A 17,913-nucleotide genomic window follows, 5' to 3' on the forward strand; every position below is an offset into this window, starting at 1 on the left:
ATGGGGAGGCGTTGGTTGCAAATATATTTTCCCATTCAGATGGTTCTCTTTGTACCTTGATGATTTCTTTTGCTGAGTAGAAGCTTTTTATTTTGATGTAGTTCCATTAATTTATTTTAGCTTTTACTTCCCTTGCTTTCGAGGTCAAATTCATAAAATCCTCTTTAAGTCCAAGGTCCTTGAGTTTAGTTCCTATGTTTTCTTCTATGCATTATATTGTTTCAGGTCTTATATTCCTTAATCCATTTTGAGGTAATTTTGGTAAGTGGTGATAGATAACAGTCTAGTTTCATTCTTTTGCAGGTGGCTTTCCAGTTTTCCCAGTACCATTTATTGAAGAGGCTTTCCTTACTCCACTGTATGTTTTTGGCTTTTTTATCAAAAATTATTTGCCCATATAAATGTGAGTTTACTTCTGGACTCTTGATTCTGTTTCACTGGTCCATATGTCTGTTTTGCTGCCGTTTTGATTATTGTCACTTTGTAGTATAATTTAAAGTCTGGCAGAGTGATGCTTCCAGTCTCGTTCTTCTTTCTCAGGATGGCATCTGCAAATCGGGGTCTTTTGTGCTTCCATACAAATCTGATGATTTTTTGTTCTATTTCTTTAAAAAGTGCTGATGAGATGTGATGGGAATTACATTAAATCTGTATAATGCTTTAGGTAATAAGGTCATTTTAACTATGTTAATTCTTCCAATCCAAGAACATGGAATATCTTTCCATATCTTTACATCTCCTTCGATTTCTTTTAATAGGGCTTATAGATTTCATTATATAGGTCCTTCACATGTTACATTAGATTGATTCCTAGGTATTTTATTATTTTGTGGCAATTAATAAAAAAATTATTTTTACCACTTCTTCTTCTGACACTTCGTATTAGAGTAAAAGAATGCTATGGATTTTTGAACATCGATTTTGTGTCTAGAAACTTTACTGTATTTGCTTATTGTTTCTAGTAGTGTTCTTGTGGAGTCTTTAGGGTTTTCTATATAAAGAATCAAGTCATCCTCAAATAGTGACAATTTGACTTCTTCGTTTCCTATTTGGATGCCTTTTATATCTTTCTCTTTTCTAATTGCACTCGCTAGGACCTCCAAAGTTACATTGAATAAGAGTGGCAATAGTGGACAGCCTGGCCTTGATCTTGATCTTAGAAGGAACGTTTTTAATTTTTCACCATTTAGTATAATGTTGGCTGAGGGTTTGTCATAGATGGCCTTTATTATGTTAACGCACTTTCCTTCTACACCGATTTTGTGAAGTGTTTTGATCATAAATGGATGCTGTATCTTGTCGAAGGCTTTTTCTGCAACCATTGATATATGATTCTTATTTTTTGATTTGTTTATGTGGTGTATCACATTAATCGATTTGTGTTTGTTGAACCATCCCTGTGCCTCTGGGATGAAGCCCACTTGATCGTGGTGTATAATCTTTTTAATATGTTGCTGTATTTGGTTTGCTAGTATCTTAGGATTTTTGCCTCTGTATTCATGAGAGATATTGGTCTGCAGTTTTCTTTTTTGTGTGTTACCTTTACCAGGTTTTAGTATCAGAGTAATATTGGCCTCATAAAATGAGTTGGGAAGTATTGTCTCCTCTTCAATATTTTAGAAGAGTTTGAGGAGAATAGTTATTACATCGTCTTTGAATGTTTGGTAGAATTTACTGGTGAAGTCATCTGCTCCTGGACTTTTACTTTTTGCTAGGTTTTTGATTGTTTCAATTTCCATACTGCTGTACGTTCTATGTAGATTTTCCAGTTCTTTTTGATTCACTCTAGGAAGGCTGAATTTTTTTAAGTACTTGTCCATTTCTTCTAGGTTATTAAATTTGGTGTTATATACTTTGTCATAGTATTCTTGTATGATCCTTTATATTTCTGCGATGTCAGTCGTAATTTTCTCTCTTTAATCCCCGATTTTGTTTATTTATGTCCTTTCTCTTTTTTCTTTAATGAGTCTAGCCAGGGGATTGTCAATTTTATTATCCTTATCAAAGAACCGGGTCTTTGTTGCATTTTTTTCTATTGATTTTTTGGTTAGTTTTCATTTATTTCTGCTCTAATTTTGATGATTTCTTTCCTTCTGCTGATTTTAGGCTTCATTTGTTCTTCCTATTCTAATTTTTTAAGATGAACTGTTAGGTTGTTTATTTGTTTTTGGAGATAGGCCTGTGATGATATGAACTTTCTTCTTATGAGTGCTTTTACCATGTCTCAAAAGTTTTGATATTTTGTGCTATCATTATTATTCTGTGTATCTCCTGATCTCTTTTTATTCTTCTCTGACCCGATTATTCTTCAGTAGCATGTTGTTTAATCTCCTTGTATTTGTAGTTCTTCCTGCTTTCTTTTTGCAGTTGATTTCTAGTTTCAAAGCATTATGATCAGGGAATATGGTTGGTATGATTTCAACCCTCATATTTGTTGAGGGTATCTCTGTGTCCCAGTATGTGGTTGATTCTTGAGAATGTTACATGTGCACTAAAGAAGAATGTATAAGCAGCTGTTTTGGGATGGAAGGTTCTGTCAATGTCAATTCTGTCAAGTGGTCTGAAGTGTCATTTAAGGATGTTATTTCCTTAGTGATTTTCTGTTTGGGTGATGTCCATATCCGACAGTGGAGTATTTAGGTCACTTACTACAATATCGTGTTTTGGTCTGTTTCTCCCTTTAGTTCTCTACTAATTGCTTTATATATTTCAGGGCTCCCTGTTTGGGAGCATAGATATTAATAAGTGTTATGTCTTCTTGGTGCATGCTTCCCTTTATCATTATGAAGTGTCCCTCAGTATCTTTCTTTACCTTTTATTTTGAAGTCTGTCCCACATTAGTACCACTACTCCCGCTTTACTCTGAATGCCATTTGCTTGAAATAGCATTTTCCACGCTTTCACTTTGAGTCTATATTTGTCTTTGGAGCTGAGACGTGTCTCCTGAAGGCAGCATATGATTGGGTTTCGTTTTTTGATCCATTCTGCAAGTTGGTGCCTTTTTATGGGTGAGTTCAGTCCATTTACATTTAAGGTGATTATTGAAATGTGAGGTCGTCTTTTAGCCATTTTATATTTTGCTTTTTGATTACTTGGTGTTTCCATTGTTTCTTGTCTTTGTGCTTCCGTTTTCTTTATTTTGGTTGGCTTTTGTTGGTTTTCCCTCTCGTCCTTCTTGTTTTATGTTATATACAATGGTTCTGAGTCTTTGGTGTGTAGTTACCATTATCAATATATAGAAGATAGTTATATACATACAGTCGTCCATTCTGCGCGTGCCTTATCTCCATTCCTCTTTGCGAATTAAGATCTTTGAATTCTTCCCTTTTCAGTCATTATCTCAATTTGTTCTTATGTATGCTGAACTTTCATTACTATCTTGCTATAACAATTCTCTTATTGTTTAAGATTATAATGCCCTGTTCTTAGTAAGGGTTGCAGTCCTTTGCTTCTATTTGCCCGATAGTCACTTTACTCCTAATTATGTATTTTTTTTTTTTCTTTTTAGGTAGACTGACCCCTATTCAGGCCTCGTAGTGGAGAATTCCCTCAATTTTTGTATGTTTGGAAAAGTCTTATTTTCTCCTTCATATCTAAAGGAGAGCATAGCTGGATACGTTATTCTTAAGCTGGTAGTTCCTGTCACTTAATAGTTAAAATATTTGATTCTATTCCTTTATGGCTTGTAAGTTTTGAGCTGAGGATAATCTCATGGGTTTTCTTTTATAAGTTTTATAGTTTGAGCATTTGATTCCATTCCTTTCTGGCTTATAAAGATTGTGCTGAGAAGTTAGACGATAATCTAATGGATTTTCTTTTATAGGTTGCCGTCTTCTTTTCCCTGGCTGCCCTGAGAATTCTCTTTGTTGTGGATTTTTGATAATTTTAATAGAATGTGACTTGGTGAAGGCCTTTTTGGGTTGAGATAATTGGGTGTTCTGTTGACTTCTTGAATTCCAAGTTCCAGCTCATTCCTTATATTTGGGAAATTCTCGTCCACTATTTGTCTGGAAATGCTTTCTAGTCCGTCCCTGCTCCTTTTCCTCCTTCAAGAATGCCCATTATTCTTATGTTTCCTCTCCTGATGGTATCAGCTAATTCTTGAATTTCTCTTTCATTTTTTTTTCATTCTTCAGTTTCTCTCTTCTTCCTTTTGATTTATTTCTAGATTTCTGTCTTCGATATCACTGATCTTCGATATCACTGAATTTCCCAAATATAAGGAATGAGCTGGAACTTTCTGTCTTCGATATCACTGAATTTCCCAAATATAAGGAATGAGCTGGAACTTTCCTCCATTTGGTCGACTCTATTTCCCAAGCTTGCTATTTTATTTTTCAACTCTTGCAGTGTGGTTTTTTATCTCCAGAATTTCTGTTTGGTTCTTTTGCGGGGTTTCCATCTCCTTGCTCTGCTCATCTAGTTGTGTTTTCAATTCCTGAAATTGTTGCTATGACTCGTTTCGGAACTCACTTGAGTTTTTTCAGATGTACCATCCTCAATTCTCTGGCATTTAAGTTGCATATTTCTATATCTGTAAGCTTATTTTCTGGAGATTTCCCTCTTTCTTCCTGAGATGCCTCGTCACCTTGATTGTTCATGCTGTTTAATGGACTATTTCTCTGCCTGGGCATTAATAGAAGTGTATTGTGTTGTTTTTCCCCGAAAGAAGATTTATTATATAAAGGTCTCTCTTTAGCCTCTTGCAAAGAAGGCGCTTTTCTTTTGGTTTCCAGTAGGTGGCGTCTAAGTCTTTTGGATCCTGCTTTATATAAAGTCTTAATAATGCTTTTTAAATTTTTTTGTAGATGTTTAATGACGCTCGCTATCCTCAGTTTCAGTCCCTGTCAGTGTCAGCGACAGTCTCAGTCTCAGCAGCGTTTGCTCAGATTCCCCTGGGGCTCCGCGGTGACGGGTCTTGGAGGATACCGTGGGAGGGGCCCTCTGGGTTGGGGGGGTTGGGGGTTGGGGGCTGCGGCTCAGCCTCGGTTTTGCAACGGTGGCCGGCAGAAATCTGCTGTTTTTCCTCTTTGATCCCATCCTGCTTTTCTGCTTTCTACCCTGATGACTGGGCTCCGCGGCCACAGCTATCTCAGGCAGGAATGTTCTTGGTACTTGCCGCAGGAACTCGCCACTCCTTCTCTCCTCCCCCTTCCTTGTGCAGGGAGCTCTAGAGGCTGTGAGAGGCAGCTTCTTTATCATTCCTGGTCCACCTCCCAACACCTGGGGTTCTGACCTGTGGTAGTTCTTATGTGCAGATCCCACGCTCAGACATGCTGGTGTGCAGTTTAGGTGGTTTTTGTTGAGTTTTAAATGTTCAGCTTATTGTTGTTTCAAAGGGAGAGATCTGAGGACGTCTCTCACTCCGTCATGTTTCTGACATTCCCGCAAACAGCTTTTTGGAGAAATTGCTGATTTCAGGTCTGGGCAGAAAATGTTCAAGGTGAGCCTGTATCATCTTGTCATCCCACATAGCAAGGAAGCTTTCAGAGTACTAGGATCATGTCAAAAGGACTCAGGAGCCATTTTGAAGAGATTTCCACTGGCTAAAGATGGAACAGTTTAAGCCTCACCAGTGGTAATTGCAACAGATCGGAACGTATCAAATATGTTAAATTTAAGAGTTCCTAATTTAGAAACTGTTCACCTTAAGAGGATGATATAGGAAACTAGTTTATGTTTTTCGACAACTGGAAAATAGAGTGAAAGTATCAAGTATGTGTCCTTCCTTTCTTTTATGAACTGTACTACTGGGTAACCAACTAATAGATGAGAGGGAATGTTTCTGTATATTAGTATTCTAACTAATCGGTGAAAAAGTGGCAGAATATAATTATTTCGCAGTCCTTACTGAATTGTTATTAAACACCAATAGCTGCTAAGATTGCTAAAGTAGACATTACTTATACACTATGCCAAAGGAATCAATCCTGAGTCTGATTCAGTCTCCTGAATTGAGCTTCCTATTTGCAGGAAATACAGAACATTTTAAAAGGCACCATGAGTGTGTAATTAGCAACATTCAGACTATAAGAAACAACAGGTCAAACGGCCCTGATTATTCAAAAGATAAACTGGAAGGAAATGATAGGGATGGAGAAGGGACTAATAAATTAAAAGAGATTCAAGACATCAACTTGAAAAAACTGTCTAAGGATGCACATTTGGGTGACAACTCTTAAAAGTGATTATTATGAAAGTCAGGATAATGGTCAGTTATGATGGGAAGGAGAGGGTTATGATTGGGATAGGGAGGGTGGAAGTTTTCTGGAATGGCTGACAAAGTTATTTATTGACCTGTATAATGTCTACCATAAAATAATTCATTTGTTTTCCATATCTAATTAAGTGCTTATTAGCACGGTACCTGCAACAAAAATATGCAGTATATGTTCATGACTATAGACATTTTTCACTGGAAGTGTTAATGTAAATCCTGGTTTTCCTATTTCGGGGCTATAATGGTGTAGGGCAAAGTGTTGGCTGTCTGCCTTTAGCAGATGTCTGAGCTTAAAAAAAAATCAAGTGACAGGTAAATCAAGCATTGTAATGCCTCATTTATGTAGAATCATTGAAAGCTTACCTAACTTTAAATGCCAGATTTGTGTTCTATGTAGGTATTTTTAAAAATGTATATTGCCTTCATTTATTTTACTTTTGTTACTTGAGTCAGTAAGAGCTTCGATTATAACTGTACCAGGCTGTGGCTGCTTTTTAGTTGCTCTTCACAATTTCTGTTGGTCGTTTAGATGAAACAACTCATGTTTTCCATTGTTATTTGTGAGACAGATTGGCATCCGCATCCCAACCTCCTTTAAGTCATTTCCTTTCTGCCAGGTAACTAGATGCCATGTTTGCCTTTAATATGAGACTCCTCATAGGCATCAAATCCTGTTATAACTAGGTTTTGATAACTGTTCCCAGGGCTTTTTCCAGGGCCAGGAATAGTGACTCACTTGCCCTAAAGACAGGATCTGTGGGCCAGGCTTAGGGTGAGTTGAGTAAACATTCACTCTTGAGGTCACTCAAATGCAGGCTTTTGTATCTTGTCTATTAGAATTCTGATATTTTCATCATGAATTTTTTTGGCATTTGGTGGCACCTTAAATTTTGCACCTCACTACACCTTAGTCTTGGCCATGCCCTTTGATCTCTAAGGAAGCCAGCCAGGTCTTACTGTGTTTTCTTCTGAAATGTCCAGAGCAGGCTGCAGTTAAATCAACGGGGGGAAATGAGCATTTTGCTTCTCTTGTTCTGGAGCCATCCCTTGAACTATACCCATTAAGCTATAGAGCCCTGTTGTGCCTGTGAATGAGATAGATGCTTATGCATCTAGAACAACTGGAAATCATAAAAGCTTTTCCTTATGGGGCTTATTATAATATGCATTTACAAGGAAGGCAAATTCAGACAAAGTTAACTCCAAATTTTTTTCTGTCCTTTATTCTCTCAGGCCCATGAGAACTTATTTAACTACTTCTGTGTCTAGTAGTTGGTTTTTACCTAGTGATCATAATTGCATTCAACTATCTTCAGCTAATTGAACTTTATTCCATTAGCTTTTTAAAAAAATAAATTTATTGGGGTAACACTGGTTACTAACTTACATAAGTTTCAGGTGTACAGTTCTATAACACATCATCTGTGTATTGTATTGTGTGTTCACCATCCAAAATCTAGTCTTCTGTCACCATATATTTGATCCTATTTACTCTCTTCATCCTCCTTTCACCCACCCCTTCCCCTCTGGTAACCACGGTACCATTGTGTCTATCAGTTTGTTTTGTTTGTTCATTTATTGCTTTCTGTTTCATTTGCTATTTTTTTTTAACGGTGTGATTTGAGTGTTTAGAAGGAATGAGTGGAATTTTGTTGAAGAAGCCATTATTTTATAGAAAGCAAATCCATATACCGTTTAGAGTATTTGTAGATACTCTAAAAATTAAATTCCTTTTTCAAAACTTTTTGTAAGAGTAGTTTTTCACATGTATGACAAGACTGAAACAGTTGAGCAAGTTTTTAAAACTTACTATTTAATTTATATACAGTAAAATTCATTTTTTTGGTGCCCAGTTCTTTGTGTTTTGACACAATGTATATAGAGTTGTATAACCACCACGATCAAAAACAGTTTCATTACTCCCGAAGAGTTGTTTATCAAGTTGTAAATCACCCTAAGACACAGATTTCCTATTACTGTTAGCCTGTAATTGTATAAAGGACATAGTTAAGTGTATTTAGTTGATGAGTGAAAACAGTGTGGATTATTTCTAATACTTGGCCTTAAATTTCTCTTGCTATAAATTACCAGAGTAGCAAATTCAGCTCATGTGGGCTGTTCCTGTACTAAGTGTTCTAAAATTCTGAATTTAAATCTTTATTGACTGACACTAAGCTTTCTGTACTTCTCAGCGTTAAAATTATAGTGCAAGTAACAGTGATTAAATTCAGTACTTGAATTTCTAAGTCGGCTAAAATGTTCATTTATCCTTGAAGAGTTGTATCATTCATCTTTTGTCAAAAAATTTAACAGACTTATCTGGCATACTGTGTATATACAGAGGTATTTATTTTTACTAGGTTAGAATCACATTGTTTCCTTTATCATAGAGGAATGTATTAATATTTAAACATAATGATATTTGAAGTGCTTATGTTAAAAACTACGAAACTCCTAAGCGTAAATATTATTTTTAAACTATAGGAACAGGTATAGAAAGTTAAAGGGATAAGATATTTCATCTAGCCTGTTTCAGATTCTGTATGTCCTTAGAAATGGAACTGGCATGATTTAGAGTTTTCTATAATTCCTTCGATGCTACTAAGTAGAAACCTTCAAGGCTTACTTAAATTTGTACGAATTAGTCTTTTATTAGTTTGTACAACTTGTGATTTGACTAAGAGTGTGTCAGTTAGCTGAAAACTTATTACACTTTATGTTAAGCTAACCTACACTTTATATTAAGCTAAGTAAAACTTTTGCTTTAATGGTATTTTAAAAATGTACCTGGTTAGCTGATGTTGAAAGTCTTGATAGTCAAAACTCTGCAACTTCCAGGTTTTTTTTCCTTTTAATTTCGGGTAATTTCCTTAACTCAAAATAACCTGTAAGAACTAGTTTTCAGCTGGCATGACTAAGAGAATATGGAGCAATTCACTTTCCGAGGTTCTGTTTTTAAGTCAAATTATAAGAATTAAATTTTTTGACTATGTCTGGAGCAAAAAAAAAGTAGATGAGATATTACTTATAAGGTTACAATTGTGCATTGTTACTTTATGTTTTGTTTTCTTTTTTAGTGATTGCTTCACCATCCTATCCATACCTCTCTGCTCCTATGCCTGCCAAGGCTGTTGCCTCTGTGCCACCACCACCACCACCACCACCACCTCTTGAGGTGGGAGAGGCTTCAAACTTACCACCACCACCTCCACCTTATTCGTGTGATCCAAATGGCAGTGATCTGCCTCAAGGTAAATGGATTTCGAGACTTGGGTGAAGGTTATTTAGGTCTGGGATTTTTTAAAAAAAATTTAGAGCATATCTCTGGTTAACCGGTGGAAGTAGGGTAGAGGGTACCAAATGGAAATTGACTTAGCATAACGCTAAGTGACTAAGGAAAGGAGCAACTGAAAGCTGAGAATATCTTATAATCAAGAAGTGGATGCTTGAGGTGACTCATGTTGCTGCATTTTGGTAGCTAGCTTATCTGTCTGCCTTGGAGAAGATTCTCAACTGGATATCTTTGCTGTCTCAACTATTTCTTAAAAAGCAGGAGTCGATATCCAAATTTTCTTCATTTCTTTTCTGAAATCTACCACAAATATATAAAATTGTTACAATCTTTGAAGGTTTCTACTTAGTAGCATCGAAGGGATTATAGAAAACTCTAAATCATGCCAGTTCCATTTCTAAGGACATACAGAATATTTAGGATTCTAACTGAGCTTTGAAGACTTGGAGAAGTTTTGTTTGTTTTTATTTTATTTATTTTTTTTAGGAATTGAGGGTTTGATATGCCTTGGATTTTAGCCCTGTGTTCTTGTTTCCCTAATTAAACTAAGGAGTGGCTTTCCATTGGACGTCCTTTGTTGCCCCTCACTTTGGCAGTGTTTCTCAAAAGAGAATTGTAGTTGAAAGTTCTTTGTAGCTTATTTATACCTTCTTTGTTGTATGATTCTCTTTATTTCTCTAGCTGCTTCTCTTATTTTTTTCCAGCCCCTAAAGTAGTCATCAAGATCTCCTTTAACTCCATTCTTTTTCTCTACCGTAAAACTTCGGCATCACATTTATGTAGATGATTCCTAAATCTATGTTACCTTGGCCTTTGAAGCTTTTAGGTACTTGTCTCTAGCTACTTGCTAGACATTTTCACTTGGCTTTTTTATTTTCACTTAAAACCCAGTCTGACTGAGGAAAGTCCTCATCTTTATTTCCTTTTTTTTCCTCTCCAGGCCTTGTATAATATTAACTCTTCGTGGTTTCCTATTTCATTATTAGTGTATCATGTATCAGTACTTCATTTCTTTTTATGGTTGAGTAATATTCCATTGTATAGATAACATCACATTTTATTATCTAATAGATGATAGACATTTGGGTTGTTTCCATTTTTTTGCTATTGTGAATAATACTGCTATGAATATTTGTATACAAGTTTTGCATGGATGTGTGTATATATGTGTGTGTGTGTGTATATATATATATATATATACACACACGTATATATATGTATGTATGTATGTATGTGAAGGAGTGGAATCCCATGCCATTTAAAGTGGCAGTAAACATATGTATATATCGGGAGTCTCCAACTTAAAGAGGGGTTTTCTGAGAGTTTGTTTGTTAGTGGAATTCAGGTTATATTATCTTATAATAATATACGTGGACTCCAGGTCAGTCAGTAAAAATACATTTAGAGATATAATTGGAATGCTAAGGCTATTTCCTCTTCCCCCATACATTTAGTTTATGTTCACTTGTGACATTTTAATTAAGTTCTATGTTTGGAGAAATTTTATCACCTTAGGATATAACTTATTTTATTTCAAGTTACTGTTCTCATTGCCTCCTATTTTTCAAGTTTTAGTGGTAGTCACGTTAACTAAAAACAAGGTTAATTGTTTTATACAGTGCTATTTATCTCAGTAGGCATCACGAATCTCAGCATTAGTAGAGCATTTAGTTTGTGCTATGTAGTAGCTCCATTAACTGAGAACTAGTATGATTGCTTATGTAGTATATTTGTATTGTATAATTTTAGTCCTGAGCAAGAAAATGCCATTACTAGATTCTTTCGAAATATTAGCAGAGTGGAGTTCCTGTAACATCTGCTAATATTAAGAGTAGAAATAAATACGTATTTGGCGATCAAACCTTGGATCAGAAAAAGATTTTACCTGTAGCAGTAAGTAAATGGTCATTTACTATAAATAAGTTAGAATTGAGGGTGGTGTTGATGTGGGAAGCCATTTATATCTATCTACCTTAATACTCAAACAAAAGCTTTTTAAGTGGTAGCTCTAATTGCTTATGTCATCTAGTGACTAACATTAAAAATTTTTACTTTTAGATACAAAAGTTTTACAGTACTATTTCAATCTGGGATTGCAGGTAAGAGTCATGTTAAAATTACTTTGATAAACTCTATATTAAAAATATAAGTAGTTTTCATAATCAGACTCTTGAACTTTAAGAGCCAAGGATACTGTGTGGGGCCTAAAAGCTTTATTTCTGTCATTATAAAATATCTGAAGAAGATAAGGTCAGTTTTCTACCTTAGCCTCCCAGTGTTTCAGTTTCTCTTATAAAATAGTTGTTAAATTGTGGTGAGTGATGACTCTAAGCAGCACAATTTTAGCATATATTGGCCTGCATATTTAACATCGTTTGTCAACCCTTCACTCTGTTTTCTGTCTCACAATAATTAGTGAGTTATTTAGCCTGCTTACCTAAAACATTTTTATGGGTTTTTCTGCATTTCATGTGAAAAGTAATCAGACAAATTCAGACATTTTAAAGAACTGTATTTTTAAGCACTCCTGTGTTTGTAGATATTTGCCAAACACTTGATTTTCACCACTCCCTTGAGTTGTAAAATGTGGGTACTTAAAAAAGCTTAATATCACTGAAAGGTGTCTCTGATTTCAGATAAGAGCTCTTTTTTTATTCTTTATTTTGTTAGTGTAGTGTAAAACTTGGATTTGTGGATGTTTAACATACTCGCATCCCTGAAATAAATCCCACTTTTACATAGTGTATAAATCTTTTAATGCCTTGTTAAATTTGGTTTGTTAGAAGAGCTCTTTCATTCTTTCAGGGATCATTTTTCCCCCAAAATACACTTGATTTCTGATATAACAAGATGGTATATTCCCTGAAAAGGAATGATGCATCTTAAGATTTGGCAGATGATAGTAAACTAGATAGTCTCCTGGATAATGCTCAGAATAGTTCATATTCCCAGATGCTAATTTCCCTAAAACCTCAGACATATTATTTCCATACAATTATCTGTCCCAACTGGTACACATTTATAAATTAGGAGTAGTGGAATGAGATTTGTTCATTGAGACTATTTCATAAAGGCAATTTCAAGAATTGAAAAATAATCTACTTTCAATTATGTTAGGTTATTAGTCACATGTGGAAATGTAATTAATTCCACAAGCCTGAGGCATTTAAAATTATTCCTCCATAGGAATACAAGGAAATGCAGAAAAATATTTTAATACTATTTTTTCATAATAAAAGTAATAGCATTTATTATAGTACATCTGGAAAATACTAAAGTTTAAAGAAAAATCACTTGTATAACTATTGTATACTTTGATAAATTTCCTTTCAGTTTGTTTAATTTACAAAATACGGACAGCTATGTAATTTTGTAAACTTTTAAGTTAACAATATGAGCATTTTTTTCTTTAAATATTTGACAGCATGATTTTTTTATTGCCTGTATTATTTTATCATAAATAGGTCATAATACCTTCTTCCACTTCCCTGTTACTGAATATTAGTGTGTTCACATGTGCTTTGCTTTTATAAATAATGCTATAAAAGACATATCTGTATACATGTCATTATGTATATCTCTAATTTTCTTCAGATGCTTTTTTCCTAGAACTTCTAGCTCCAAGTATGAGATATAGATACTGCAAGTTGTAATAAAAAAAATAGATTTTACAAATGTCATATCTTCGAGGTCAAAAAAGTCATTGCTACCCCACCTGAAAATTATGGCCCAACTTTTTTTTTTTTTTGAGAGGGAACTATACTACTTTAAGAACATGGAAGAGTAAAATGTTTGTTTTTTCCCTTTCTTGCCAAAGTGTTATTACCACAACTACTGGCACTCCATGGTCTATGTGCCCCAGATGCAGCAGCAGCAATATCATGTAGAGAATTATCCAGTCTATACTGAGCCACCTCCTTTGGTAGATCAGAGCATTCCTCAGTTTTACAGTGAAGGGGGGAAACAAGATGACACACAGGCAGAAGGATCAGCAGATGGTGAGTATGTAATAAGATTGCCTGCAAGAATGATAATTGGATTTTATTGTGTGTGATTTAATAATAACCTTCAGGTATTTTATTAGATCCAAATACTAGACCAGTGTTTCTCAGTGCATGGTAAGTGGGGTCCCTGTGACCCTTTCAAGGGATCTGTCAGGCCAGAAGTATTCATCATAATACCTAGGTTTTTTTGTCCCTTTTACTGTGTTACATTTTCATTGAGGGGGGCAGAAATCAGCTGTGGGTAAAACTGCTGGCGCCTAAGCACAAATGAGCTGTGGTAACTATGTTAGTAATCAGTCTTTTCTTCACTGTCACACACTCATGATACAAAAATATCAGTTTCATATTTTTTGTTTCATCAAAGATGTTCTTATTTTTACTGAATATTTATTTTTAAATAATTGTTCTTAATACTCCATGTGACAAAATGGGAAGTGTTCATAAGACATTTTGCATACTGAATTGAAGTATGATGATTAACCTAAAGAAAAGGATTTGTGAGGTTGATATCTGAGCTGAACTAGCTGACCTTTTTCATGGAACACTATTTTTACTTGAAAGAATGATAGACAAACAATGATTATTCAGACTGAGGGATTTGGCAGACATTTTATCAATTGAATAACATGAGCCAGCCACTTCAAGAACAACTGATAGTATTTGTTGTTAAAGTTAAAAATTTCAGCTTTCAAATAATTAAAATTTTGGAAAACTTGTATCTGTCACCATGAGCTAGACAGTTCCCCAGTACTTAGACAGGGCTATTAATCTGTTTTTTTTTTTTTTTTACATTGTATCATGAAATGTTGTCAACATTTGGGAGATTTGTATAACTTAGTGAAATAATATTTTCCCAGTTACCAATGCATAATGTTACCCAAGCATGATTTTGTAAAAGATCTATCCAAAATGCAAGATAAAACAGTGGATTTTCATATTAACAAAGTATGGGATATCTACATTGCTACTGATCTTTAAGAAACGACCCCTTATCTAGTTTTGTTGTAGCATCAAAGAATATCTACAATATGTGAAAAGGCTAATTATTAAATGACTTCTCTCTTTTCCAAGTACATATCTGTATGAAGCCAGATTTTCTTCATAGCCTTCAACTGAAATAACATACAGTGATTAAACACAGAAGCAAATATGAGAATCAAGCTGTTTTCTATTAGGGCATACATTAGAGATTTGCACAAGTGTAAAAGTAATGCCATTTATCTCACAATTTTTTTTTTTATGTTTTGGAAAATAAATCATTTTGCATAAAAATTTTGTGCTAATATGTAGGGCTTATTTTTGCATTAATTAATAAATATTTTTTAGTTTAATTACTAATATAGTAAATATCGATAGACATAAACCACATAAACAAGCTATTTGAGATGCTCAATTTTTAAGAGTATAAAGGGATCCTGAGACTAAGAAGTTGGAGACCCTTAAAAGGATGGTTGCTTTGTGTACTTGTTCACAGTATGACGTAGATGGGGAGGCATTTCGGAGGATTTAGGATAGAATCTTTGGACTGCCCTTCTTGGAAAGAGTCAGCAGGAGATAAGAAACGATGTAGAATAACCTAACCAAATCTGTTTCCCATTCCAACACTGCTACTTGATGGCTGTGATCTTGGCTAAGCCTGATTTTCTGTGAGATGAGAAATACCTGACTTGCCAGGATTGTTATAAAAACTAAATGAAACTTTATAAGTATACTGTGCCTGGCACATGTGAGGAATGTGCATTTCTTTGCTTCCTTCCTTTTGTAAAACATATTAATGGTTTGGAATATTAGCACTATATAGAATCTTACCCCTAGTGTTCCATTGCTAAAGTAATAAAAAGTAGTTATCTGGGTGATGTATTTTAGTGGAAAACTATTGGATAACTTAATTGTGACCAACTCTTTAAAGAACTTGATTGACTAGAGGACTCTAGAGAATGTTTTCTTTATGTATTAAGTCTGTTGGTGCCTAAATAACCCCCCGGAAAGATAGTGCTCACTAGGTAGAATACATTTGACACATGTAAAATTTTTTAAGTTCAGAAACGTTTATATAATCTCGGTAGCCTGTTATAGTCACATTTCATATCTAAAGTGCTCCTGCTGCAATTGCAGCAGGTCTTTCCTCTAGTTAATGCTAAATTTCATTTTTTTACCTGTAAAAGCATGCATTTATATTGTTTTAGTGAGTCTTTGTATATAAAGTGTACTTCGTGCATTCTTTGTTTCAGGTACTTTTCCAAATGCTGACCCTGCATCTGTCCCTCATGGAGCAGTCTATTATCCAGTGATGCCAGATCCCTATGGGCAGCCACCTTTGCCGGGGTTTGATTCCTGTCTTCCTGTTGTGCCAGATTATCCATATGTTGCCCCCTGGCATCCCATTGGTGCACCATATTGTGGTTCTCATTTTCATGGTGCTATGAATCCTGGCCCAGTTGGCTATATTGCTTCACCTCCCTCAGCTTCTCATTATGTACCTCAGAATATGTAAGATTGAGCAGTATAAAGTATTCTTGCACTGCCATTTTCTTGCTGTTTCAGTTTTTTAAAAGTGTTTTATGTTAGGTAGTTTAAGTGATTTAGGTGGTTAGAGTGGTTACTATTGTATCATTTTGAGATTATTTTATCTTTTGATTTGAAATAGTACTTTAAAATAGAAGAATTTTACTTTGGTTTGTGAGTAAGGAAGTTAAGATGAATGTACAACTAGCCCTATGTTGAGCATACTTCATTGTATTCAGCTGTCTTCTGTCAGCCCACTTGTCAACATTATATTAGCTGATGGTACCAGTTGATAAAAGGAATAAATCATACAAACTGTTTCCTTGGTTCAGATGTCACACATCATATTAAACTGCAAAAATTGAATAACTTCCACTTTTCTCTAGAAAATAAAACCAAGAGCATTTGCTTCTGGATAACTAACTTGATATTAAATGAGAGCTCTTCAGGTTTCTTAAGAATTGTCTGAACTGACCTGTGTTCTATGATATTAATCAGTTTCGAAGACACATGGTGCTCTGCTCTAGATCTATCCCATATGCTATTGTTTAATATTAGATTTATGTAATTGTTTTACTGCACAGTATTGAATTGGTGTCCTTTGCACAGTTAGCAAGAAATAAAAATTAGCATTTAAAATTGCTAAAATGAGTGGGATTTTCTTTTTTGCATTTTCATGGCAGCAAAGAATGATGCATTTGATTATTCCAATATGTTTTTCCCCTGGTATTTTGATTGCAAAAGCATGTGTATGTATAGCATGAACTGGCAGGGCCAGTTGAAATGTTTTTTTAATCTCAAGACATTGCAATGTATAGTACCATAGCTAGTTATATTCCCTTGAGAATGTTCCTTTTTAGGTTGTATTTCTGTTTTTTGGTTGTTGTTGTTGTTTTTTAAGGTTAACTCCCTTATAGAACTTTAGACTTACTTTCTCATTGTTCTATACTTCCAAAAGTTGTCAAATCTTCAGGTTTTGTTTTTGGATTTAACCTTGTAAATCTCTACAATCTCTAACTTTCTGTGAGACATGTTTCATCAGTCTTTCTGTCTTCTTTCTTTCATCTACCCAAAGACCACAAGATCTTCTGTATTCATCATTTCTCCTCTGAGGGCTAATTCATCATGAATGCTTTCTGTAGCTCCCCTGGCAAACAGCTATTTTAAAAGTGTTTTTTCATTGCCACTAAACCTATTTATATTGCCTTTTTTAAAAGGTTATTTATGCTTATGAATCAGTCTGTCCTTTCTACCTTTAGCTATACCCCAGGCCAAAAGGACCATTTAAGACCTCAGGGTTTGAGGTGCTTTGAATAGCTGAAAAAACTGGAGTGCAATCAATTCTATCTTCAATGTACTGTTCTCAGGATGATTGATGTTAAGTTCTAAATCAGTATACTAGTTAAGCCTTCTTCATAATAGAAATGGAACTGATTGTGTTTGTTTTTGCATTCTTGATCTTAACTACTCACTTTACAAGTTAGCATATGACAACTTTAGTTAAGAAAAAAAACACTTTATAACAACCTACTGTTTTGTCATCTTTGCTAACCTGAATTCTCATTTTTTGCAGTCTACAAATTATTTTATGTTTTAAGTAAAGGTTTATTTTAGTCAAGCTTAACATATGGAACAACCCCTCCAACACTTTTCAAACATGCTAACATTCTGAAATGTATACATAACTTCTAGCAGGCAATTGTCCTGTATCTTCAACTGTCAGTGGTCCACTAATTAGCTTCCAGTGGGTGCTTTAGAAGGTTGTAGTCTGTTTTCAGAATGTGGGTTTGGAAATTGGTTTTGAGACATGCTTAGGCTTCCTGTTGATTTGTATTTATTTTAATTTATTTTATTTTCTTAAGTTTTTGGGGATAACATTGGTTAATACAATT

The 17,913-nt window shown here is 34.7% G+C and overlaps 1 protein-coding gene across 1 annotated transcript in view; it reads left to right on the top strand.

Moving 5' to 3' along the window:
• ALG13 (ALG13 UDP-N-acetylglucosaminyltransferase subunit) overlaps positions 1-16,664 on the top strand; it is a 64,996-nt gene extending 48,332 nt beyond the window's left edge. The window contains 4 exon segments of the mRNA XM_039874773.1: positions 9,298-9,471; positions 11,571-11,611; positions 13,330-13,510; positions 15,748-16,664. Coding sequence (XP_039730707.1) covers positions 9,298-9,471; positions 11,571-11,611; positions 13,330-13,510; positions 15,748-16,010 — 659 coding nt within the window. The 3' untranslated portion in view covers positions 16,011-16,664.
• Positions 16,665-17,913: the final 1,249 nt, after the last annotated feature.

This window comes from Pteropus medius, unplaced genomic scaffold, assembly GCF_902729225.1.
Source record: "Pteropus medius unplaced genomic scaffold, Ma_sr-lr_union100, whole genome shotgun sequence".
In the NCBI taxonomy this organism is placed as follows: Eukaryota; Metazoa; Chordata; class Mammalia; order Chiroptera; family Pteropodidae; genus Pteropus; species Pteropus medius.